The 25,649-nt window shown below is 52.0% G+C and overlaps 2 protein-coding genes across 4 annotated transcripts in view; both read right to left on the bottom strand.

Annotated features, from left to right (window-relative positions):
• Window positions 1-45: 45 nt before the first annotated feature.
• On the bottom strand, window positions 46-2,981 carry LOC120598750 (uncharacterized). 2 transcript variants are annotated; one of them, XM_039857795.1, is made up of 4 exons: window positions 2,493-2,981; window positions 1,327-1,480; window positions 920-1,159; window positions 46-246 (listed from the first exon to the last, which is right to left on the bottom strand). In XM_039857795.1, exons 1-4 carry the CDS (start codon window positions 2,946-2,948, stop codon window positions 119-121), a joined length of 978 nt encoding a protein of 325 aa, XP_039713729.1. In that variant the 5' UTR covers window positions 2,949-2,981; the 3' UTR covers window positions 46-118. The 2 variants fall into 2 exon arrangements, with proteins under 2 accessions (XP_039713729.1, XP_039713728.1); XM_039857794.1 differs by lacking the exon at window positions 46-246 and having other exon boundaries at window positions 680-1,159.
• Window positions 2,815-25,649, bottom strand: part of MX1 (MX dynamin like GTPase 1) — a 24,267-nt gene continuing 1,432 nt past the window's right edge. The window contains exons 2-15 of one of the 2 annotated variants that reach the window (XM_039857788.1): window positions 25,005-25,083; window positions 24,177-24,317; window positions 23,046-23,238; window positions 21,947-22,084; window positions 21,028-21,182; window positions 20,236-20,374; window positions 19,344-19,542; window positions 17,273-17,351; window positions 15,562-15,684; window positions 15,010-15,151; window positions 12,167-12,325; window positions 9,904-10,040; window positions 8,710-8,958; window positions 2,815-3,450 (exon numbers count right to left, since the gene is read on the bottom strand). In XM_039857788.1, coding sequence (XP_039713722.1) covers window positions 3,220-3,450; window positions 8,710-8,958; window positions 9,904-10,040; window positions 12,167-12,325; window positions 15,010-15,151; window positions 15,562-15,684; window positions 17,273-17,351; window positions 19,344-19,542; window positions 20,236-20,374; window positions 21,028-21,182; window positions 21,947-22,084; window positions 23,046-23,238; window positions 24,177-24,296 — 2,064 coding nt within the window. In that variant the 5' untranslated portion in view covers window positions 24,297-24,317; window positions 25,005-25,083 and the 3' untranslated portion in view covers window positions 2,815-3,219. The remainder of the gene's footprint in view (window positions 3,451-8,709; window positions 8,959-9,903; window positions 10,041-12,166; window positions 12,326-15,009; window positions 15,152-15,561; window positions 15,685-17,272; window positions 17,352-19,343; window positions 19,543-20,235; window positions 20,375-21,027; window positions 21,183-21,946; window positions 22,085-23,045; window positions 23,239-24,176; window positions 24,318-25,004; window positions 25,084-25,649) is intronic. The other variant, XM_039857789.1, reaches the window with a different exon arrangement.

The following is a 25,649-nucleotide window of genomic DNA, read 5'->3' as shown; positions in this document are numbered from 1 at the left end:
GAGTGGGCGGCCGTGCCGACTTTCTTCGGGTCTGCTAATCACAGGAAATTGTCTCCTGGGGAAATCAGGGCTGCGTGATTAAAGGTTTACTGTTTCCACGTGACGTTTCCACACGTTGCTACCTCAGTCCCGGGGGATCGCAGCTGTGACGCTCTGAGTAGCCCCTACGTTTGGTTCTTTGAAGCCGTCGTCCTCGGCACGGACGCTCGAGCTGCTTCCACAGTGACCGGCTCCTCATTTCACGTTCTGTAAATGCGTTTGCTGAAGCACGTGCTCAGGACGGAGCAGAGAAAGGTGTGTTTCGGAGCCCCTGTGGCCCCCTCCAGCCCTTTATCCCCCCACGCCCCAGAGAAGGGCCAAGCGGGAGGCACACCTGCTCCCCCCAGGCCCCGCCTCTGCTCCCCACACTGGCTTCCAGGGATGGAACACACGGACATGCTACCACGAGGCCTTAACCTTGGCCCGACAGGCCGTGCAGCCCCAACCCCAGGGTGTTGCTCCACGTGCCTCAGGGACAGCACCGTCCCCAAGGGCCACAGCGCCGAGGTGCCTGCTTCCCAAGCCGGGATTTAAAAGGCCTCGCCGCCGTGAGAATGTGTTCTTTCCTTAGTGCTTAGTGCTTCTTTTTTATTTATGTGACCCCTGTTTGTCTTCTGTTTTGTATCTTTTTTTAACTGTAAAATTTAATTGTGAAATATTGTACAAATAAATTATACTTTTTTTCCCCCAATATGTTTGGAGTCTTTGGAGCCCTGCTTCACCTCCGATGAGAATGTGCACGTAGGGACACTCACCTCCTCCGCCATTCGCATGTTCCCGAAAGCACCGCTAGTATTGATTTGGGGGTTACAACTAAATTTTAGTGAGTAGGCGGCGAATTCACAAATAAGGGGTCTGTGCACGGTGATGACGTACATACCTAAAAATGTCCATGGGGCAGTTGACAATCTTCCATGATCAGTATTTGTTTGGGATTCACCTTGCGAATGGTTTTGCTTTAGAACGAGGTAAGGCTTCACCCAGAGCCTGATTTCGCAAAAAGCCACAAATCCCAGGACCACAGCCCCTTGGGGGCTTCTGTGGCTCCCGCTGGCTTCCACCTGCCAGGTGTGTGTGTCTTTGCTTCTGTTTGACAAGGACAGTGATCGAGGCTGGTGTCCTGTAGCGTGTAGTTAGGCACAAACCCAGAAAGCCATTTGAGCAAGCGCCTTGCGTCTCCCCTGCCCACCCCCTCCCACCGCACTTACGAAGCACCTGTAGCGTGCCGGATCTCATGGACCCCAAAACGCAGGCTTCCGCTCAGTTCAACTGCCCCCCGCTGCTCACCTTGCGCTGCTCCAAACTCAGCTCCACCCTGCGGGTCGACCGAGTCCCAGAGTGCCTGGAGCGAGGGTCCATGAGCGGGCCCTGCTGATCGTCTAGCATATTCTTCGTGGGCCGATGGACCGTCAGGTGGGTACGACTGAGCAGGCAGCAGAATCTGGGGACACAGTACTGATCCTGGCACTGCCTCTCACGGGCGGGAGACTGGGGTGTGGGTGTAGGAGGGCCTGAGCCCTGCCGCCCTCTGAAGGAGTCACCCAAAGTGGACAGGGACAGGCTTCCCTCTGGATGCTGGTCTGGTAGGGACAGGCTGGGCACGTGCCCAGATCGACTCCCCGGGAAATCCCTGGTCTGAGCACATGACACCAGCTTCCTCCCTCCACCCTCTCTGGGACGCCAGGAAAACTAACAGCGAAGAAGAATACTGGTACCTCAGTTTCTGGTCTGGGCAGAAACTTCCTCGGAGGCAGGACGCCTGGTACCGGGACAGTGACTCAGGGGCGCCCTTCACCATGATCGACGGTGGTTCCCAGCCCACCTGCGGGCGGGCGTCTGGCCCCTGGGAGAGGCGCCGTCGGTGCTGATTAGACCTTGAGCAGGGCTCTTGTTACCCCGGCACCCCCAAGCCTAAGTGAATTCTCAAGCTGTGTCAGAGCACGGAGCCTCGGGGAGTGTCAGAAAGGATCTGAGTGGGAGAGGGGACGGTGTAGCTAGTGCACCCCTCCCGCCCCCACAGGCCCCCACAAGTGGTTGTCCAGCTTGGCCAGAAGCGCCCTGCCTCCCGCAGCCTGGGAGCCCCGCCCCCTGAGGCGGGCGCCTCTGTCCGCCAGGCCCTGGTGTGGAGTGGGTCTCCCTGGGGGACGCTCGCTCGCGGCTCGGCCTCTTTGGCAGGCGGCTCACAGCTCTTCTCTGTTTGTCCCCTGCCCTCTCCTCTAGGGTTGTGGTGCTTCAACTCTCACTTTAAAACACATGGCACAGGCTTTTTTCGAGCCCACCCCCACCCCAGCTACAGCCCACTGTCCACTATCCTGCTGCTGAGCCGGCTGTGGCCAGGGGTCTGCGAGTGTCCCCATCACTGCTTAGAGCAAGGAGGAGTCATACTGTGCCAGGCTCCAGGGTGATGGTTAACATCCCACCGTCTCTGCTTCCCGCCCTCCGCCCCGGAGCACCTGCTTGCTGGGCCACTTCCCCCGACCTGGGCTTTTATCTTCGACCCCAGGCAGGTGCCGAGGGGCCGAACAGACTGGGCACTGGGTCGGTGCACGTGGTCGTGGACGTGGTCGTGGACGTGGTCGTGGACGTGGTCTGCTTCGCGCTGCTTCACTCTGCCCCCACTTCCCCTCGGCCCCCTGCAAAAGAGCAGACCGCGACCCCTGACCGACCCGCTCCTTCCCACCGGGCTGGGCGGGCGGCATCTGCTCCCTGAGCTCTTGCCTGCTGACATTTCCAGGCTTCTCCCCCAAATAATAAAACAAAAGTGTCAGAGAAATGTCAGTTAGAAATGAGTTTATTGCAGATGGGCGAGGTGCGGCTCCCACAGCATCCACGCACATGGCGTGAACATGGCAAAGAACAGGAACGAGCCCCTGTATGGCGCTCATGGGCATGGTCTCAGGCAAAGACATGGAGAGAGTTTGGGGAGCAAGAATGATGGGGGGGCAGGGGGATCATTTCTCCTAACCAGGAAGGTGGCGTCATCGTCCCACCTAAATCGCGTCCCTTGCGAGAGCAGGCCTCGAGTCTCTGCTGGAAACCCAGTGGCCCTGCAGCTTCTCACGGGTCCTTCTCCACTAAGCGGGGTGGGGGAGCATGCTGGCCGCTGAGCTCTGAGATGGGCGTGGCTGTCAGGGACGGCGCGACCTGTGCGGTGGGGCCGCGGCCGGGACGGAGCCCGACCTAACCGGGGAACTTGGCCAGCTGGTGCCGAGCCTGCACCAGCCGCCTGTGCTGCTCCTTCAGGAACTTCCTCTTGTCACAGGTGTCACTGCGTTCCTTCAGGAGCCAGTCGTACTGCTCCTTGTCCTGCAGCAGCTGGAGCATGGCCTTCTGCAGCTGTTGGCCGAATGACTGAAGGACGAAGAACTGGATCATCAAGGGGATGTGGGTGGACAGGCGGTTGCCGGTCTCCTGGAAGGAACAGTTCACAAAAGGGTTGGGACATTGCGACGTGGACACTCCCAGGAGGGACTCGGACCTGGCCGGCTGGCGCAAGGCGCCCCCGGCCTCAAGCCCGTCAGCATCCCTCACACACCGGTACGCAGTGTGGGGCGCACCCTGCTGGGCATCGGGGCTCCGGCTGGACAGCCAGCATGTCCTGACGGGGCAATGGTCGCTTCCGACGCACGGGGGTAGAATGCGCTTCGGGAAGGTGAATGGACAGCACAAAACCTACACTTTCGAATCCCTGACACCTCCGCTGAAAAGATTTCACGACTTTTTAAAAAGTCAGCACTAAGATTATTTGGCGGAACGGAGGCCGTCGGCCGAGCGCCCCAGGAGGGAGCCCCCGGCGTTCCGTGCCGGGCGAAAGGGGGCTTCGGCCCTTCCTTCTCCGTCCCCAGCCCCACCTGCCAGCGCAAGGGTTCTCCCTCGGAGGTAGGTGACCGCTCAGGACGCCGACACACGCTCGCCCTCAGCGAGTTCTGGGACCGATCTGAGCCTTGGTTTCCTTCTCTATAAAATATTAGCGCCTGGCCTCGTGGGACAGTTAAGGAGCTGGACTGAGCTAAAAGATAAACGTTCTGCAAGATGCCAGGCACACGAGAAGCACTCAGTGAGCGTTAACCCAGAGGACAGCGACGTAAAGATGGCAGGTACGCCACGCGTCCCAGGAGGAGAGTGAGCTGAGGGGGTGGCCTGTCCCCACATGGACACGGAGGAGGGGTGAGAAGGGACGGGGTGATAGGGGGCATCCAAGAGGGGCGCTGAGGGCCACGAGCACTGGACTCTGACGTGGGAGGGTGGACGCAGCCGAGAGGGGCGGCTGGAATCTGGGCTGACAAAACCAGGTGCCCGAAGTGCCTTTCGAGACTTTCCTCATGAACATGGCTGCAAGAGTCACTTTCTCATCCTCCTGGAGATTGTCCAAAACATCAATAGCTTTGGTGGCAGAAGGAGACAGGTGACGGACCACGTGTAGCCAAAGCAGCAGCCGTCGGGCAGAGGTGCATGGGAGCAAGGCCCGGAGGAATGGGGACAGGGAGCAGCATGTGACGGGCAGGGTGAGGGGGCTCCTTTCCCAGGGTGGGTCTAACTGGGGAGCGAGGCCGGTGGCAGAAGTCCCTTCCGACGGGGTTGCTTTTGGGGCCACATAGAGACCCTCACAGGTGGGCCACGTCTGCATGAGACCCACTCTGCTAGCTGAGAAGACATTTCTGTGTGGCAAAAATCGGATCCCCTGGGATTTCCCCAGTGCTCACAGAGACACTGTGAAAATCACTGACCCAGGGAAGTCCGATTCATTTAACAACGCGTGCACTTGGGGCAGTGGTGGCTCCAAACATGTCCTCCGCCCGATGACGGGGTCTGCGAACGTGTCCCTCACCCCCCAGCCCCTCTCTGCAAAGGGCAGAGGTCGCAGGAGGAATATCGGTGCCCAATCAGCTGACGTGATGATGGGGGGGGCATCCTAAATTATCTGGAGGGCCCCACACAAAGGAGCGGGGGAGAGCCAGAGGGAGGCGTGACTCCAGAAGGAGGGAGAGACGCCACAGCGCTGGCCGTGAGGGCGGAGCAGGGACCACGGGCAGGGAATGCGGGCTCCGCCAGAAGCCAGCCAAGGCAAAGAACAGGTGCACCCCAAGGGCCTCGAGAAGAAACACAGCCCTGCTGACACCCCGCTTTGAGCCGGTGAGGATCACACACCACGGAGAGTTAAAGTCGAAGACGAGACAGGCTGCCTGTCCGCTTCCCTGTGGTTTCAGGCGGCACTAATGGGACCCGTGGAGGCAGAAAGAGGGAGCTGAGGTTTTGCGATTGGAACGGGGAGGGGAGCGGTCGTTGGGAAAACTCTAAAACCACGACAGACAGTAAGGGAATCAGTATGAATATGGGTGTGGAAAATACACAGAAAGCACATCCGCCACCAAAAAATGAAAGTATAATGGAATAAGAGACCCACTTACGATAGGGGCAAAGGTGAGGGAACCCGTGGGAATAGACTGCAGAAAGGCACGACCTATGTGAAGAGAACTTGAAAACACTCCCGAGGCCCCCAGAGTTGATCTTGGAAACGGAAAGGCCCGTGGTGGTCTCGGGCAGGGAGATTTACTGTCACGAAGATGCCAACGCTTCCCCCCGCAGACCTGCAGAGTGAATGTGCTCCCAGTGAGAACACGAACCCTTCCCTTTTTTCAGAAGGAACTGGACACGCCGATTCTAAAATCCATATGGAAACTGGAACAGATAAGGATGGGCAGGAAATTTCTGCACGGGAGGAAGTGACGGGACGTCCGCATCCGCAGCGGCGCCTTCACAGTGGCCCGTGCGGTAGGACCAACGCGACTCGACATCCGTGGATGGAAAAGTGGGTAAAGAAAGTGTGCTCCTTAGATGCCACGGATTAGCGCTCTGCTTGAAGCAAAAAGGAAGTTGTGGCACATGCTACAACAGGGACGAACCCTGAGAATATTATGTGACGTCAAATGTGCCAGGCTCAAAAGGACAAATATTATACGAAGCCACTGAATGAGCTACGTAGAGCGGGAGGATTCACGGAGACAGGAAGTGGAAAGGTGGCGGGCAGGGAGGAGGGTGGAGAATTAGCGTTTCATGGGTGCGGAGTTTCTCTTTGAGGAGATGCACGGTGGCGATGGCTGAACGAGCATGTGAATGCACCTCATGCCCCTGAACCGTACACTTAAAAATGGTTGAAATGGTCAATGTCGTGATGTATATTTTACCATGATATAAAAAAGGGAAGTAGGGGCGCAGGAGGGGATTACTAAGTAGATACTTAAACACTGTATGAAGATCAACCAACGACGTCCTATTGACACTGGTATATGAAGCGCAAACCAGTAGAACAGAATTCAGGATCTAGAAAAAGACCAGAATACGTAGGAGAAGAGACAGTGTGAAAGGGGCTGTCGTGCACCAGCACGGACAAGAAGGAGTCTCCGGTGATGGTACCAGCTGTTAGCCGCCCGGAGCCTGGTTCTTGACATCCAATAATTCTGAAAGGATCAAAGGTTTAAGCATAATACTCGAAATAAGTGACTTGGAGAGAACACCGTAGACTTGGTTTATACATATCTCACAGACAAAGTCCTTTCAAAGTCTGTCGAAAAGCGCAGAAGCCCCCAAAGAAACAACTCGTAACCTGAACCCACAAATCTAGAAAACTTCGGCATCGTCTCAAACCACCATGCACAGAGCCACGAGGCGGATGACAAACTGCCGAGCAAATCTGCATCGCAGACCTCCAAGGGCAAACACCGCAGCCTACAAAGGGCTCCGACTGGATGGACAGTTTACTGAACCGGAAACAGAAATAGTTCCCACGCTATGAAAACCTGTCTACGCCATCACGACAAGAGAGATGCGAATTAAAACTACAACGAGATACTACTTTTCACCTACCCGACTGTCAAAAAAACCAACAACTTTAGCGCAGACTAAACCGGCAAGCACGGGAAGAAACAGGCTTTCCATAGGTAATATAACATAGTCAAAGAATCGATATCAAACAAGCACTATCTTTGCCCCAGGTGTGACGGTCACTTTCATGTGTCGGTGTGGCCAGGTGATTGATAGGACCCAGTTATTCAATCAAACACCAATCGAAGTGCCGCTGCGAGGTATTCTGTAGAGGTGGTGAACATCTTCGATCAGGTGACTAACTGAAAGAGGTTATCGTTGATGATGTGGGTGGGCCTCACCCAATCAGGCGAAGGACTTAAGAGCAAACTAGAAAGAAACCCTGCCTGTGGACAGTACCTTCCCCTGCAGCCCAAGAATCCCCAGCCTGCCTTTCTTGGCGGTCTTCCTATGGATGTTGCACTTGATTGGCCAGTCCCCACAATCCATTAGGCAGCTCCTTGAAATAAATGTCTTTATGCACATCTACCCTGTGGGTTCCTGGTACGACCCTGTTTAAGAGACCAGGAATCTCACTTCTAGCAACTTGTCCTCTAGATGTATGACTCACGAACGAGGCTACTCACTGCAACTCCACTGTGTGAGCAAAAGGCTGGAAACAAACGGTGCCTGTTATTAGGGGAACGGGCTCAGTATGCTATATCCATAAAACGAGATATTCAGCCGCCCTGGAAAAGAGCAAGGTGGCTCCGTGTGAGCTGAAGTGGACCCCTCTGCAAGGTGCAGTAAAGGGCACACGGTGCGGGCTGGCGCAGGCACTCTGCAGCCTCGGTGCCAAACACGCTTTAAAAAATTATATATAATACTTGATATTATATATGTATATACATATATATATATGCTTTCCCTCAGAGGATATCGACAAACCGGAGGACCGCTTCTGGGGAGGGGGCTGCACGGCTCAGGGCGGTGTGGGTGGGAGCCCCATCTTCCACTGCCACTCATCTTCCGTTTTGGATTCTGTGCGTGCGCGTGCGCCACCTGCTCGAACAGGTTCTGCGAGGCAGGTGAGCAGACAGGTGGCGAGCTTGGCTGCAGGAGCGGCCAAGGTGCGCAGGTGTCCTTCCGTCCTGCCCTTCCCTGGCTTCTCTCACGCGTGTGCCCACCCCAGTGCGGGTGGGAAACAGAGGTCGACCCTCGGTTTGGGGCCTCGTTGCTCAGAGCCTGGTGGCATTCCCTTGGGAGCCCACTTAGTAGCGCAGGACCTTGGCCCCAACTCAGACCCACAACCCACCTCGGCATGTCAACAAGACCCAAGGAGGTCCAGATTAAGAAACACTGTCACGAGCATATGAACAGTGAAGTGCGGGAGATACTTGGTAAACCAGGAGTTTACTATTTGCTTCACCTGTCCAGATTCTCACACGTCCCAACGGCTCGGAGGTGTGCTCACCTGAGCTGCGTAGCCTTCTCACCCCTCATGTGATTTGCTGCATGGAGAAGGAACACAGCATGCGTCTCTGAGCAGCTCCTGTCCCGCGAGCTGCTGTTGCACTGAGGGATCTACCCACCCTCCACTCACTGGACACGCACTAGACACCGACGAGGAAGTGCCATTTGCAAGGAAGCAAGCTGAGGCTCAGAGAGGTGAAGACACTTGGCCAGGGCCACACAGCCAGTCAAGACCGGATAAGCGTGGCTCTAAGCCACAGCCTCTTCTCGTCAATTGAAGGTTGGCTTGTTTCCACAGAGGCCTGTCACCTTATGGAGACAATGAGACTAAAGAAAGAAGAATTAAGAAGAAGAAGCAACATGAAAACCACCTTTCCGAGGCATGCGCAGACTTACCTGGTGGTAGGCTATCAGGTGTTGAAAGATTTCATCTAGAGAGTTATACGAAGAACTCTCTTCGCAGATCGCCCGACCTACTTTTCTCCTCCTTTCTTCTTCCTTCTCCTTTTCCTTCTCCCTGATTTTCCGTAATGAAGTCTGATACACCGTGTCTTGGCAGTACACGATCTGCTCCATTTGGAAGTGCAGTCGGATGGACTTCTCGGCTTCTCTTTCTTGTTCGGTTTTAATGTCTTCGATTTTGGACTATCACACAAGAGACACACAGTGAGATTCCGCTCAGGAGGTGAGAAGCTGGGAAAGTCACACACCAAGTCCACGACGAGCGGCTTCGCCAGCTCGAACTAAAACAGCACCCTGCTTTGAAGCAGCTTCTGCGCCCCACCTTGGTCTGTCTAAGATGGGGTTCCCAGCAGACGGTCAGAACCTTCTGGGGAGCCTGAGCCACACGTGTGACCAGACCCTTCACCCCTGGGAACCCACAGGCTCTGTTCGAAGCCCTGAGGACTCAGCTTCCTCCCTTTCTCTTTCTCATCTGACGGGGGTGGGGGGTGGAGGGGAATTTAACTGTCAAATTCTCTAGGGATTTAGAGAAACTGGCTACCAGAAGGCCAGGGTGGAGATGGGTGACACTGAAATCACCTGGCCCCTTGGTCCCCCTGGAGTGTGAGAGGCACTGATACTGCCAGGTGCGTTCTCGACACTTTCTTCCGCGTGCATGACAACTTTCTGAGGAACCTGTTCTCAGCTGTGTTTTGTGAGTGAGAAGCTGGAGGCCCAAGCGGCTCAAGTGGCCCTCCCTAAGACCCCCGGCTTGTGCCCAGAAGAGGTGGCCTTCCCGTCTGTGCCGGGTGCTAGGACTGAATGCTGTGGCCCCCTGAAATTCGTATGCTGCAGGCCCAACCCCAGTGCGATGGCATTAGGAGGTGCTGCCTTTGGGAGGTCTAGGTCATGAAGGTGGGGCCCTCAGAGTGGGGTCAGTGCTCTTGTGAGAAGAGGACCCTAGTGGCCCGCCAGACCCCCATTGCTTTTAACCGGACTTCGGTGGTAAAACCATTGGCAAGACTCACTAGTAGGCTTCGCTATTTGCTTCTCCAAATACACAATCAATTGCAACGGTCTTCGTACAAGCAATCTACTTCCTAGCGTCAGGATTATTATTATTTTTTGGTAACAAACGGTCGGTTTTACCTTGGAGACTTTGTAGAGGTTGAAAAATTCATTGTAATTTTTCTGGGAAACTTCTGTGAAGGCGAGCCAAACCATTTCTGATGGAAGAAGAGAAAAAAGTCCAGTTTTGGTAGAAACGTCGTCTTTAGACTGATTGCCTAAAATAAGAGGATGGAAGGAAAAAAGTGCCCCCCCCTTCCCTAAACGAGGAATGTGAGCTTTTTCGCTTGACGATTCTCCAGAAGAATTTTAAAACCTAAACGTCCCCTGGCATATTTATTTGACATTTACGGTTTTCGTCCTAAGTATATAAATAGTTGCAAAGAATGTAATTTCTTGTAAGTTATAAATATATCGATATTTTATAGTAAAACATCATATCACCCTTTTAAATAGGGCAACAGAATCGAAATGTCTACACGATCTATTTGAAAAGAAATACATGAACAAGCTCTTATTTAAATCAGAAAATTTACAATAGCTCTTTTTATTTTCAAAACGTATATATCTATTTGGCTCCCTCACAGAATTTTGTCCTAATATGATGGACGGTATCTTTATGCTTGAAAATCTTTACGGACTCCATATCATATCTTTCTGAAACAGAAGTTTATATATCTCTATATATTTTCGAATTATTTCTATGACTATCAGGCTCTGAGTACCATGCATTTTCTCCAGGAGTGGGTTGAGGGCACAGCTGACCAACGCCAACACGATGACAGATTTTGGTCTATAATTATCAAGCCTAACGTTAAAATGTGAGTAGAAATACATCCTTTCATGAGCTTTAGGAGGCCACCTCCGACCCGTACTGGTTCGCGGACCCACGAATGGTCATCGCGCATTGCCAGGCTGAGACGGTTAACCGGAGTGCGAATGGTGTCGGCCAGGGAGCAGACAGAGAGAAGAGAGGCGAGAATGGCCCAGAAACCAAGGGGCAAAGCGTGTGAAGGAGAGAGCGGTCGGCACCACGAAATGTCGCATTTGCCTCCACAGGCTGCTGACAGTTTCCTGTGTACACACGACAAAGGTTCTACCGCCTGAAGAATGCTCCCAACACTCCCATGATGTAGAATTAATATTCTTTTCTTTTTAAAGTAAATTGAGATATATTTATTGACCACATAATTCATATGTGAACCACCATGAGGTCCTGGAGCATCTATAAATAAGATAGATGGCTTCACACTTAGTCAATCAAATCTATAGACTATAGGGCCAAAGAACATAGCAATTTGGACAAGATGTTTACGAAAGGTTGTGTGTAATTAATTTTCCTGAGTGTATTTGTGTCTAGGGATTTGTTGTTGTTGTTGTTGTTGTTGCTGTAGAATTATTTAGTCGTCGACCCTACTGCTCAGAGATGTCAAATAGGGAGAGCAATGTGAGGCTGAAGTAACCCTCGCATTGGGGCGGGGTCGAGGTGCCGTGTTGTGAATGTGGATTTGGTCTTTGTTCCCCCGTTCTTGACACCCAGCTCCTGGTTCCCTCACAGTTTCCTGGGTAATGAGAGCAATTCTTATTCTAATGAGTGGACTCTGGGTGGCCCTGGGTGGCTTTGGGATGGGGGCTGGGCACCAGAAGGACCAAGCCTGGAACTTTCAGCCCAAGCTTCTGTCACTCTCCACCTTCCAGAGAGAGGACGAGGAAGACGATGGAGAGTGAGTTAGTAATCGATTCTGCCTACGTGATCATCGATTCTACCTCCATCAAACCCCCCAAGTGACAGGTTCGGATTGCCGCCAGGTTGGCGAACACGAACACGTGCCAAGGGCGGTGGACCCCCAAGTCCGTGGGAGCCACACTTGGGACCCTCCCAGACCTGGTCCTATGTATCCCTTTCATTTGCATCTTTTCTAGTGTCCCTTACGACAAACTGGCGAAGGTAAGCGGGTTCTTTACAACGAGCTAGTCAAGGAAAACGGAGTGTGTTCCCAAGTCCCGTGAGCTGTCCTTGGAAGTTACAGTCCCTGAGGAGGGAGCTGCGGGAACTCTGCCTCAGAGATGGCTCGTCAGAAGGACAGGAAGCACCGGGCTCACAACCGCCACCCGCCGAGTGGTAACCTGTGGGACCAAGCCCGCAAGCTGTGGGGCTTGTGCCAACCCGGGGCAGGTAGTGTCGGAATCGAGTTGAATGACTGAATATCCGGCTGGTGTCTGGAGAGTCAGAGAACTGTCTGGGATGCTGGTGCTGGAAATGCACCAGGAGGGGAGCTCTGAAGCCAGGCGCTAGCTTTGGGGCGACCCTTTCGCCGCCCTGGAAGCGACCCCGAGCACTTACGAGTTACGATGTGCAGCATATCCACAGCGGGCTCTTCCAGAGTTTTGATTTGCTGTTTTATGATATTCTCAAATGTCTTGTAGTTCACAAATCCTGGCAGCTCTCTGCCACGATACTGATTTTCGAATTTGCAGATCTCGTTGTATACAGCATCATAACCTACAGTGGGAAAGGCGGACTGCGTTATTTTACGACAATGACCCCGCGAGTTTTTCTAAACACGACGAACACCACTGTGCACTTCCCGAGAGCGCAGAGGGGCGAGGAGGAACCAGCAGGGGCGATGTGCAGATCAAACAGTACTCGGGGATGACGGCGGAGAAACAGATCTCTGGGGACGTGTCCCCGTCCGCTCGAGGTGGCAGATGCGGAGCCTGCCGTGGGACCGGAGAGCGGCAAACACAGACACGGTCCGGAAAAGCTACTTGCCTATGAAATTCTATGATTCCCATTCGATCTTTACCGAAGAAACTGTACCCTGATAGCATAGGATGACCTGCAGGTCTTTGAAAAGTAGGACTGACCACGGATGCCGTCGGAATCAGCTACACGTCACTTATCCGTGGGCCGTGGCACAGTATTTGTGGACCAGATGGGATAACAGAGTAACTGGGCGGGTCGGACCCGGTTGACGTCATGTGGTGTCGGTATGTATGAAAACCGCTTCGTTTTTTCTTTATATTTTTGGGATCCTTTTCACGCTCAACACACTAGACTGTGTAGAAACACCCCCATCGGAGAGAAGGGGACATCGCGAGGACTCTGGTCTCTCTTTCTGAAGAACTAACCGGGGGTGGCAGGCTGGGTCAGGAGATATTTCCTCATAGGAATTTTTTTTTTTTAATTGAGATATAATCCGCGTACTACAGAATTCGCCCTATCTGAGTGTACGAGTCACTGGTTTTTGTATAGTTACAAAATTGTGCCACCATCACACATCTAATTCCCAAACGTCCCCATCACCCCAAGGAGCCCCGCACCCACCAGCGCCACTCCCCACCCCTCCCCTGTCAGCTCCCCGAAAGCACCGACCTACTTCCTGTCTCTGTGGATTTGCCTGTTCTGGACATTTTGTATAAACGGGATCATACAACATGTGGTCCGTATCTCATTTTTCACTTGGCACGTCTTCAAGCTTCATCCATGTTGTAGTACGTGTCAGTACTTCAAGCCTTTCTACGGCTGAATAACATTCCATTTACGGCGTTACGGGTCGAACTGTGTCTCTCTAAAATTCACATGTTGAAGTCCTCACCCCTAACACCTTAGATGTGACCGTCTTTGGAGGTAGGGCCTTTAAAGAGGGGGTTCAGTTGAAATAAGGTCACTAGGGTGGGCCCCGCTCCAGTATGACTGCTACCTTTGTAAAAAGAACACAGAACAGAAAACAGAAGGACGAGCACGTGGGGACCCGGGGAGAAGACTGCCACCCGTAAGCCAAGAAGACGACCCTGCTGACACCTTAATCTCGGACTTTTAGCCCCTAGAACTGTTAAATACGCAGTCTATGGTGCTTCATGATGGCGGCCTGAGTGAGCGGATATGCCTACCATATTCTTTATCCATTCATCAGTTGAGGGACATTTGGGTTGTTTCTGCTTTTTTTTTTGGCTATTATGAATTATTCTGCCAAGGACATTCAGACTCAGACTTTTACGTGAGCATATGTTTTCTTTCTCCGGGGTACGTACCCGCGAGAGGAATGGCTGGGTCACGTGGTCCCTTTTGAGGACATGCCAGAATGTTTCCCAAAGCATCTTTCTACACGTTCTCCAGCAGTGTACGAGGGCTCCGATTTCTCCAGATTCTTGTCAACATTTCTCGTTCTCCGTCTTTTTGATGGCATCCATCCCAGTAGGTGTGACATGGGATCTCTGTGTGGGTCGGATCTGCATTTCTCTGCCAGCTAAAGACATTGAACTTCTCTTATGTGCTTACCGGCCCCTCAGATGCCTTATGTTTGGAGACGCGTCTGTTCTGCTCCTTTGTCCATCTTTAAGTTATGAGAATGCTCCCTATATTCTGGATACTAGACCCTTATCAGATCTATGACTTGTATTTCCTCCCGTTCTGCGGGGTATCTTTCTACTTTCTTGATAGCGTCCTTGGATGCGCAAAATTTTTCGTTTCGATGAAGTCCGATGTATTATTTTTTTTTCCTTGGCTGCTTGTGCTTTCGATGTCCTATCTCAAAAAAAGCCATTGCCTCGTCTAAGGTCACGAAGATTTCTCAAAGCCAAGGAGAACTGACCATTTGAACCTCTGGGCAGCTACCAGGAATTGGGGAACCCCACCGAGTTGCTCAAATAAAAGCAAAACCGCATGGCCTTTCCCTCAGCCGCTACGGCTTTGTCGTTGGTCAATACGTGATTTCCTTGAAGCTCCTTGAAATAGTAAAAAAAAACACGTCAGACCGCATTTTCTCCTTTGCTCAGGCTCTTGCAGAGTCGATGACGCAAAGCGGGGCAGCCGGCACTGTGGTATTTTCTTTCTGCTGCCGCGGCTATAAAATCCGCTCAGATGCGTGTCAGGCTTCAAGGACTCAGCCAGTTACCAAGATCGAGCTGGATCCTTTCAGCAGTGACACAGAGAGCATGACACCCATGTCGCGCCAACCCGCTCATTAACGAAGGACGGCTGATTCGTCTAGAAGCCTCTGTCGGCATCCTTTGACATAAGCGCCCACTGGCCTGAGATCAGTGACATGGAACAGAGCAAACGTGGCTCTCGCGTCGCCCGCTCTTGACTGCCACCGCCCTCACCTGCTGCAGCACCCTCGTCCGCCTCCCCCGTCCGCCGCCTCAGCCCCCAATGCCGGGTTCAGGATGGCGCCCTGCGCTCACCGTCCTGGAAGTTGTTTTCAATCACTTTACTCCAGTTGTTGAATTCTTTTCGGATTTTGGTAAACAGCCGAGTGTTGCTCTTATCCACGATTTCCTCCCCTTGGATTAAAGTGAGGATGCCCTGATTAAATGCATTAATTTTCTGTCGAGAAGGAAAACACAAGTGTAAGCAGAGATATTTCAAATACGGGTGTCGACGTGGCTTGGAGGTCGCGTGTGTGCTGAGGGCGGGTGAGTCATTCTTTGCCGCCTATGGGCCAGGACGATGGGAAACAGGAAGCTGGGTCGCCAGAGCACCCCACTGCCCCCTTACGGCCTCCCGGGTCTTGGGTGAGTCACGTGATGAAGAACCCACGCGCGATGTGCCCATTCAGCACGCTGGCTCCACCCACCACGCCCCGCCCCTCCCCGCCCACGTGCCCTCGACCCCGGCCCCTTTCTGGTGCTCAGGGGACAGAGCGAGACAGACGGGACAGACGGGCATAAGGCACGCGGCCCCTCGCACACCGTCGGTGGGCGGTTCTTCGGCTCGACCCGACAGGCAACACTCACATCTATCAGAAAGAACATTTTTTCGTTTTCATCTTCCGGCGTCTCCATGCCATACATCTGCAACTCCTCTGTTATACTCTGCTGTTTCTCCTTTATTTCATTTTCTAACTGGGGCAGAGATTTCTGAGGAAATAGAAAATAAGCGAAATACATAAATTTGAACAGGGAATAAGAAGGTGCTGGCCTCCTTCTGCAAGGTGCAGGGAAGCTCTGCACCACGTGGGACTTCCCGGCTCCCTCTGCAAAGATTTTCCAGGAGATGGGACACCGTTTGCCACCCAGGACTTTCGGCCTCAGAGCCATGCTTAGGAGGCCACTTTGCCTGGATCCTGAACCCCGGGAAAAGCAACGCGAAGAACAGTTTCTGTGATCATGTGACGTGAGCTCTGCAGGGAGGTTAGAAAGTCGCTTGTCTAGTGGGTCCTGAAGAAGTGACCATTGGAACAATCTGAGATTCAACAATGGTTGTGTTGTTCGGAGATCTTGAAAAGTTATCTGGGACTTCTGGTTCTGGTAATATGGCTGACTGCTTATGTTGGCTCGCCCTTCCACAGCAAAGGCATAAAAAACGCTGGCGGAAATATCACAAGCACCGCTTCAAATGCGTCAGCGAGCTGTCAGCGACAAAACTGACATTCGGAAGCCAAAGCCAAGGGACAGCAGACGCCCGGGGATGTGAGATGGAGGCTGAAGTGAAGCTGGCTTTGGCGTCAAGGGCGTCTGTAGAAGAGAAAACTTGAACTCTAGCTTCAGAGTCTGGCTTGGTGCTGGAGCAAAGGATAAATCCAAGGTGACCTTGGCCCCAGCGGGGAATCTAACAGACAAACACCTTCCTTCTGCATGAAGCTGGGACTCCAACTGCTTGGCTTCCATCGTAACGGTCCGCTCGGCACGACCCTGCCCGCCAGCGCATCCCTGGGGACTGTGTGCAGTGCCTGGACCCCGGTGCCGATGTGAGTGTGAGGGCGGGGAATTCCACGAGCCAGCCCTCACACGGTTTCGCTGCCCAAATTCTCACTCCTTGAGGGGTCCTGCAAAACCTGAAGCTGAGAAGCTGAAGTGGTTCAAGCCGGGGGCCCTTCCAGGCGTCTGGCAGAAGCTAACACTGCCACTCCCTGGAGAAACACAATTTAAACTCAGGCTTCCATAAAAACCCACGGATCAAGCTCCAAGAAAGAGGCTCACAGCCGAAACTCCCGACTCAACTCATTGTGGGTGACAGCTGGTCGGACCCAGCACACCAGGCTCCATCACTGGAATCGTCAAGTGCAAGCACCGCAGAAAGATGCGCACATAAACCTTTCGAAAGGATCGAAAACGTGAAAAAGCAGAGACTGTCCGAGTAGATTGGAAAAGAACCACAGCGAAGTTTAAGAAATGAAAAATACAGGATCAGAACAATGACCGAGACGTGAGGATAGCGGTTGGCAACGAGAAAGGAAGACTTAGGGAGAGCTCAGAAGATTTTAATTTTCGAGAAAGCCAAGTGGAGTCGGTGGATCGGTATCCCACTCGACGTGCGGTCCCCTGGCAAGCGCCCTCTGGAAGCGGAGACTTCCACACGCCAGACCCACTGAACCTGAGCCTGCTTGCTCACGGCATCCCCAGGGGGCCCGTGTGCCCGCATCAGCTGTTGCCATGGTGCGGCTTTGCCTTTTAGGATTCCCACCCCTCCCCCCCACCCCGAGATCGGGCGGCTACGTGTGCTTACGCAGATGTGTGCGATGAGCTCGGTGGTCAGTCTCTCCGCTAGGCAGGGGATCGTGGCCTTTCCTTCGTCCAGGAGGTTCCTGCAACAGAAGACAACAGCACGTCCATCTCCGCGAAGCCACAGAACGGCAGTCAGCTTCGCGCTGCTGGGGTCATCGAGGCAAATGCGGGAACTTCCGGCTGGACGGGATGTTCTGAGCCAGTGCCCGCCAGCGTTCAGACTTGGATCTTGCATTTGAGTAGCTTTGGATGGTTCCATATACAGAGCTGGGTTCACACTCTCCCCCCAGAGAGCAGAAGCCGTGACTGGGAGGAAGGAAGCCAAACTGTCTTCTCACTCGACCCAAATCTGTGTTCACGGGGTGAGTTATGACAGGGTTTCAACATTTTAAAGGACTTTTTAGGATAAAAGCCCGGGAAGCGTGAGCTGACATGCCCATTTGCGACAGGACACGCACATCTAAGTCAGTTTCCGCACCCGTCAACGTGTCTAATTGTTATACAATAGACACCACATAAAATTTATCATTTTAAGCATGTTTAGGGTTCAGTGGCGTTAAGCACGTTCGCATCATTCTGCGGCCGTCACCACCAGCCACCTCCAGAACATTTTCATCTTCCCCAACTGAAACTCTGTCCCCATTAAACACTCGCTCCCTATTCCCCCTCCCCCAGCTCCTGGCACCCATCCTTCTACATTCTGTCCCTATGAATCTGACTCCTTTAGGGACCTCGTATAAGTGGAATCACACAGTACGGTCTTTTTGTGACCGGCTTATGTCACCGAGCGTAATGGCCTCGAAGTTCATCCATGTGGCAGCCGGCGTCAGAATGTCCTTCCTTCTTCAGGCTGATACTCCATCGCATGGATGGACCACATGTTGCTTTTCCATCCATCTATCGATGGGCACCTGCGTATAGCACTGCAGTACCCGGCAGTGTGCAAGCAACAGTTCATACACCTGTCAACTCCGAATAAGCTTCTCCACAACCCTCTGACAGAACTGGCTGTGCTGATGCTAACAGCGTCCCTGGGGCTCTGCCCACACAAGCGCGCACGCACACGCACACGCGCGCGCACACACACACACACACACACGTGTGCACGTACGGGGCCTCGCTTCATAGCTCACAGAGCATCTCATTGGCACTCTAATGGCTGCAAACACCGTGAGCGCTTACTCTGGTTTACACAATCACAAATACACAATTATAAGCAGATCCGTGCCGAACATCCTCCAGCAGACGTCACCGTACACACCTCTGATTACTTGTGTGGGTGCAGCTCCCCGAGCTGGAACTCTGCACCCTGCGGACGCACCTGTGCTGAGACCTGCTGGCCCAGTACCGGAGCACCGAGCAGAGGCTGTGCCAGCACGCCTCCCGGCACAGGCGAAGAGCCAGCCTCCTCCCTTCCCGCCAACTCTGCACCTGCTCTTTATTTTAAAGCCAACCAATTTATCAGTCTTTTCTTTTTAAAAAAAAAATGTCACCTTTGGCTCTAAGGTTAGAAAGATCTTTATCCCGGGATGATAAATGCTCCACCCACTTTTCCTTCTGGATGCTTGTGGCTTCTTCTCTGTATTTAATTTTAAACTTCAACTGATATTTATTTTGGTGTAATGTGTTAAGAAAAGGCACAATTTAACTTTTTCTCCTCATTTTTTCTCCCCTCCTTCTTCTCCTCAATAATTTCCTCAATGCCACTGATTGAGAATCGAACTGATATAGCCCCTGGATTTGAAATGCTACATTTATCACCAATCCAATATATGTATCTGGGTCTATTTCTGGGTTTTCTACACTTTTCTCATTCTGTCACATTTACGTTTTTATTATGGTTCTGGCACCATAGTATTTAAATTATTAGAGCAGGTCCCCTCCTTAATTTGATCTTTTAAAATTTTTCGCCATAATCGTGAACTCCTCTTTTATTCTTCCAGGCAAATTCTGTGGCACCGTCAGGGAGCAAACACATCACACGTGTACCCCAATATCTGCAACAGTCTTCCCCGGGCAGGCTGGAAGTCCTTAGTTTGCCTTTGACCTTGGAAAAGCGGAGCTGGGCGTACCTGAAATGCGGATGGTCCTCGAAGAAGGCCTTCTCTTTCTGCAGAGCCTCGGCCAGGCTCAGCTGGTCCTGGATGTCCTGCTGGCCCCTGCACTTGACGATCATGTAGCCCTTCTTCAGGTGGCAGACCAGGTTCCGCACCACGTCGACGACCTTGTTTTCGGTGCCTTTGTCCACCAGGTCGGGCTTCGTCAGGATTCCTGCGGACCACGGCCTTTCACTTGGAGAACGCACATGGCCTCGCCGGAGCGAGAAATGAGGGACGGCCCATCCCTCGGCAATCCCCGGCCACCGGCTTGCCCCTACCCTTGCCTGAGGGCAGATAGTAGGGCTCGTAGAACCCCAGGTGGAAGGCACAGAAGTTTCCATCTTCCCGACTGACACTCTGTCCCCATTAAAGAGTAACTCCCCGTCTCCGTGCCAGGCCCCTGGCACCACCACCCGACTTCGTGCATATGAATCTGACTGCTGTAGGGAGGGACCTCGTATAAGTGAAATCGTGCCGTGTTTGTTTTTCTCGTATCTGATTTATTCCACTTAGTGTAATGTCTTCAAAGTTCATCCACGTAGTGGCACGTGGCACAGTGTCCTTCATCTCTTTCCGCCTCAAATGCATTGCTAACTGTTTTCCGGTTTTGCTCTGCCCCCCGAACCCACCATGCCTTTCCTAATCAGGTAGACAAAGGTTACGGGCCAACTTGTGGCCAACAAGAGTCAACGTGACCCACATCATCGGGACTCAGCGGGCACCAAACCTGGCACCTTATCAGTTCTCGTCTGCTGGGTGCAGGCCCCTCGCCCTGTGTGTGTGCCAAGGAACAGCCATTTGGATTCAAGAGACATTTTCCCACTGTCTAACCACCTGCCGTTTTCGGGGTTTCCCCTCTTCTTACCTATGGTCCTGTCTCCATCGGGGTCCACCTCCTGAGCCATGCTCAAGGCCTCCGTGGTGGCGATGTCCACGTTACTGGGCACCACCACCAAGTTGATCGTCTGCTGCTTAAGGATGTACTTCTTGATGAGTCTCTTGATCTGTAAAAAAAAACGAGCGGGTGTGAGAGTTAGAAAGATCGTGACCTTGCACTTGCTCAGGTTCAGAGTCTTCGGGGCAGTCCCCGCAGAAGTAAGCCTGCAGAAGGAAGCCTGGTGGCACTTTCCAAGACAGAGTTATGAGTAGCCGAGTTCCCCATGAGGAAACAGCCCTGCGGTCAGGGAAAACCATGAGGTTTTCACTCACTCGTATTTCCTGAAACCTTAAACTTGATGGTCACAATGAAAAACAAGATGCCACAAGAATAGCTTGACTGGTCCCTGAACCTTTAACCCATCGATTGAGTCGCCGATATGAAAGTATCATTATGTCCTTTCTAATGCTCTGAGCTCTCGCCACAAGTTCCTAATAGACTTCCTAATACCAAATGTGACAATAACCAAAGATGAGTCACCGTATAAAACACAAAGCGTACAAAACGTATTTCTGATTTTGCCTGTTTGCCTCCCTCTCTCCAGAGACGTCTCCGGCTGACTCCGAGGAGACTGCAACCACCATGCTCTCCAAATTTCCCACTCACGCTTCTTATATATCCACCCTTCAAACTCAGCCCTGAATTCATTTGTGCCCTAATGCAGCCCCCATGTCCCACCCATCCCCCCAGACCAAGGGCAGGATGGAGCCGAAGTTTCACCTGAAACCCAATGTCAGCTGGCTGATTGCCCAGGGCCACCCTGGTGATGCCGGGGAGGTCGATGAGGGTCAGGTCTGGGACGTGAGGGGAGCTGACCTCCAGGTTGATCAGCTCATGGCTGATGTCCATTCCTACCCCAGCAATGACATCCTGGGCTACAGAAGAGGGAACAAAAGAGAAAACAATCAGCACTTTGGGTAAAAGTGTCTCGTTCTGATAAATCCTCTGAAAGTGAAACCGACCAGCCACTTTTGTAACTCCAGAATGATCCGAGCTTAATTATGTGGCATGCTGGGAAGAAATGAAAGTCGATAACGAGAAGTTATTTATTCATCTCAAACACGCTTCGTAGCCACTGTCACTCCTTGGTCTTTCTGTCCTTCAGATGTTATTTTTCCCTTTGGATGTTTCGGATCAACCCAATGATCTCTGTGATTTGCATTTAGTGAGATCTGCCGTGAATTAGCCGAAGCAAGGATTATGTAAACACATCCATTCTGCTTCTGGAGGAAAAGCTCCCGCCACCCCCACCCCCACCCCTCCAATTCCTCTTCCATCAGGATAAGGATGGCCTCGAATAGGAAACAGATGCTTGATACTTGGAGACAAGCTTTCGATTTTAAAATTAGCGTCATTCTCAGATCGTATATAAGCAGTAAATGATGGGGTCAGATTCTGCCCAAAGCACTGGTGTGATGAGAAAAGAGAATGCAGGCAGCCTGGAATTCTGATGTGCGGGTGGGGAGGAAGTGGCTTGAATAACGGATGGAGGGATGGGGGATGGAGCAAGGGGAGGGGCTGGTTCTCAAGGGCCAAGCCCAGAAAAGAGGAAGAGGAATCAATGCCAGGCCGACCCCAACCACTTCACACAGTTCATCAGACCTCCAAATGGGCGAAGACAATGGACATGGGTGTTTACCTTTCCTGATTTCCTCTTCCACCTCCGAAGCATCTGACATCTCAATCTCCTGGTCCTGGTAACTGACTTTGCCTTTCCATTCGTCCCCGTCCCTCAGTTTTCTCAGCTTCAGCACCAGAGGACACCTCGTCACGATACCTAGGAGGCCACGTCCACGTCAGTGCTACACTCTGCTCTTACAAGTCCCAGATGGTGGTTCTCAAAACTCGATACAATCGGGGAGACCACACATACTGCAGGAGTTCCGGCCTCGCCCGCTGATGTTCTGATGCATCGTGAATATGCGTCTGAGCCGCTTTGGGGCTCCCTAACGTTTGCAAGCCACCATTTTAAGCTTCTCACTTCATGCCAGTGTTCCGCGATCAGCTCAGGAGGTAAACAGCAACGAGAAAACCCCAAACTTGTACAAACATTCTCCACGCTCCCCTCGCGGTCAACCCCCCGCCGCCAGGAAGGCACACTGCCCCTGCCAGGCCACCTTCCTGCAAGCTCCTTCTCGGTCACACCCATCTTCCACCTCCAACACCCATTTCAAGGCCTATCCAGATCTGTCCACTTCCTGTGAGCCCTCACTGATATCCTTGGCCTTGTAGCTCAAACAGGGCCACCAGCCAATCTTTACCTCCTAAGCTCTCGGGAAGGGGGCTCAGAAAAGATACCCACGTGCACGTGCTTCCGAGCTAGAGACCCAAATGCATTGACTCCAGACCTTCCACAAACTGCAGGTTACACACAGCCCACACGGAAGCGTGTGATGAGAGGGTGTTATGGACTGAACTGTGTCCCCATCAAAATGGATATGTTGCAGTCCTAGCCCCCAGTGTGACTGCATTTGGAGGCAGAGCCTTTGAAAGAGGTAACTAAGATTAAATGAGGTCACAGGGTGGGCCCTGACCAATGTGGCTGGTGTCCTTATAAAAAGAAGACACCAGATGTGAGCTCATCCAGAAAAGGCCGTGTGAGGACACGGCGAGAGGCTGGCCATCTGCTGACTTCTAGCCTCCAGATCTGTGAGAAATAAAGCTCTGCTGCTTAAGCCACCGGTCTGTGGTCTTTCGTTATGGCGGCCGAGCTGATAGCCCAGGGGCCGGGTGCTTACCGCTGCCTCTGGGCAGGGCGACGCCCGACAGGGCCTCCAGCACGGAGCTCTTGCCCGAGCTCTGGTCCCCGATGACCGCGATGGCGGGCAGGGCCAGGTCCTGCTCCACGCCCAGGGCCCGCAGAGAGTCGATGAGGTCGATGCAGGGGCGGATTTTCTCCTCGTAGTAGCTGCACAGGCTGCTCTCGGGGTCCTGGAAGAGGCAGAATCGGAGAGTTCTGTCATGGCCTTTAGGTCACGTTCCATCCGAAAGGGACAGCGTCGACTGGTCTCGTACAGGTTGTCGTGAAGAGGATTTTCACTCAAAAGACTAACCATATAACCAGCTCTTGGCTCTGCTTCCGTAGACGTGCCTGCCGCAGAGGCCGTGGGGCAGGGTGACCTCGAAATTAACTAAAGACTCATTCTCCCTTTTGCTTGTTCTGTCTAATCAGCAAATGTACCTGCCTGTAACCCATAGCAACCCCTGCGCTTTGTAACCATCTGAGGACAAATTAACTAATCGGCCCATGCCAACTCAGCTCTATATAAGCGAAGTCGCATCTGAGCTCGGGGTCCAGATCTTCAGAGCACTAGCTCCTCTGGGACCGCTGGCATAATAAACCTGAGTTCTCCGACTCTCCCAGTGCCGCTTGGTTTCTGCCCCGCCCCGCCGTCTGATTTTTGCAACATTTCTGCAACGATTGGATCATACAGCTAAAAGTGTCAGCTTTCAGATCAAATTCAGGTTGCATAGATTCTAGAAGCCAAGTTTGGTTCCCACCAAAAATATGTCTGGATTCTGGGAAAAAGAAAGACCATGTGGCTTCTCTGTGAGGGAATGTCATGACAACATTCAGAGGGTTGCAGCTCGGGACTGAACCGTGACCTGGGCACGTGGTAACAGGGCTCCGCGGGCCAAGGGCCCAGGCCAATACCTACGGGAGCCGATCAGCATCTTGCTTGGTTTTCCAGGCCAAAGTCGCACACCAAGCAGCATCAGCTGAGGCACACCGTCTCCATTCAGCTGAAAGAAGGACTCGGGCCGCAGATTCTGCATCACCATTTTGCCTCAGGCGGGGTGAGACAGCAGGCCTTCAAATGGACACAGCTCACAGACACATGGATACTGATTTTCAGGCAACAACTTACTTTTTTCAGATTCTCCTCAGACACCTTAGCATCTGGTACCCGAGGACTGGACGCAGAGGCCGAGTTATGATTTTTGACTTTCCCTTTAAGAGGACTCCTCTTCACCGTAGGAAGACTCATCTTCTTCCCTTATCGGTTCAGCTGAAAACCAAGCAGACCAGGGTCAACACAGGTTGGAACCGGGTACATCCAATCATGGACAAACCCACCACACTTTACTAACTGAAAAAGAAATGACAGGAGGACCCAAGGGAGCAAATCTCAAATGAAGACGAAGGCCGGATCCCGGCTCGGCAGAACTCACGAGCATGCTTCCAGAACCCAGCCGATTGTTTCAACTAGGTATTTCCTGTCGCGATTTCAGGTGCAACATCAAAAATTTTTCCGTCATAAATTTAGCAGCGAAAAATGAAATATCTGATGCATTTTTTTTAAAAATAATTTTTAAGAATAAAATTATCAGAGGATGTTTTCCAATGTAGCCAAGGGAATCTAAATATTATGGTAATTTAATATCCAAACCTATAGTTTAAAAAAATGTAGGAACACCAAGTCGTTTACTCTGCTCCTTTTGATCCTCGATTTCATATTTTCATTCCATTTCCCCCGCGTAAGTTTATCTAAATGTCATTTACTTTATTTTTGAAAGTATTTAATTGACCACTTTATCATACTTGTCAGCATCAAAAAATATGTATGCATTATTTCAAATTCATGAAAAATTGTTTCTGGGACCGCAAGTCTAATAGTCTTGGATAAAAGTAAATAACGATGTTTCTCCTATGATTTAAAAGAAATGCTATAAAAAAATTTAAGGCACCTATATACCTCTAATACACCTTCTTTTTACTTGACGATGTAACGCTGATGAGTTGGATGGAAATGCAGAGCTGTTCTCTTACGCTTCCTTGAAACAAAGTAAAACATACAAATTAGACCAAAACCGGGGCAAATAACCGAGAGCGCTCACTCAGCTGCTGACCACGGTGCACGCACGGAGTGCACGGGGGACCTCCTGCTTCCAAGCCCATTCATAGTTCCCAGACTCCTTCTTGTCGATCTTGCGTATTTTAATTTTAAGACAGATTTGGATAAGGCAGAGAGTCTCGCTGTAAATTTACTGCCTGGCTTAACAGCTTTTTCTGATGCTCTGCGCTTCCTTTTGATAGACCTCGTCTAAGAGTTTCATAGTCTTTCTCAATACGCAGTTGAAAGGACAAGGTAAAAAAAGCAAAAAGTTGCAGAGGTGCGTGCCTTTCTTTGTAAAGTAGGAGGAAGGTCATTTTGAAAGGCAATGTTTTAAAGAGTACTGTTTGGAATTCGGCAATCTGGAAATTTATTCCCTAACCCCCGACCCCCACTTTTCTCCTTTGTCCAAAATGTCATAGGTACCCAATGTTGCCTTGCTGGCTGGAATTTGCATGTTTATGGGAATTACCCATGCACATGTACTAAAAATTTGATTTTCTCCTG

The sequence above is a fragment of the Pteropus medius genome, unplaced genomic scaffold (genome assembly GCF_902729225.1).
Source record: "Pteropus medius unplaced genomic scaffold, Ma_sr-lr_union100, whole genome shotgun sequence".
Classification (NCBI taxonomy): Eukaryota; Metazoa; Chordata; class Mammalia; order Chiroptera; family Pteropodidae; genus Pteropus; species Pteropus medius.
Note: the sequence above shows the minus strand (reverse complement) of the source record. Positions and strands in the feature narration are given on the sequence as shown.

Bases quoted from the DNA above. Each gene is read 5' to 3' on its own strand.
- LOC120598750 (XM_039857794.1), bottom strand. From the start codon at position 2,948: ATGTCTTTGCCTGAGACCATGCCCATGAGCGCCATACAGGGGCTCGTT. The intron at 1,481-2,492 runs GTGCTCCGGGGC...CTGTGTCCCCAG, and splicing joins GGAAGTGGCCCAGCAAGCAG to ATTCTGCTGCCTGCTCAGTC. The intron at 1,160-1,326 runs GTGAGCAGCGGG...TACACGCTACAG, and splicing joins TGAGTTTGGAGCAGCGCAAG to GACACCAGCCTCGATCACTG.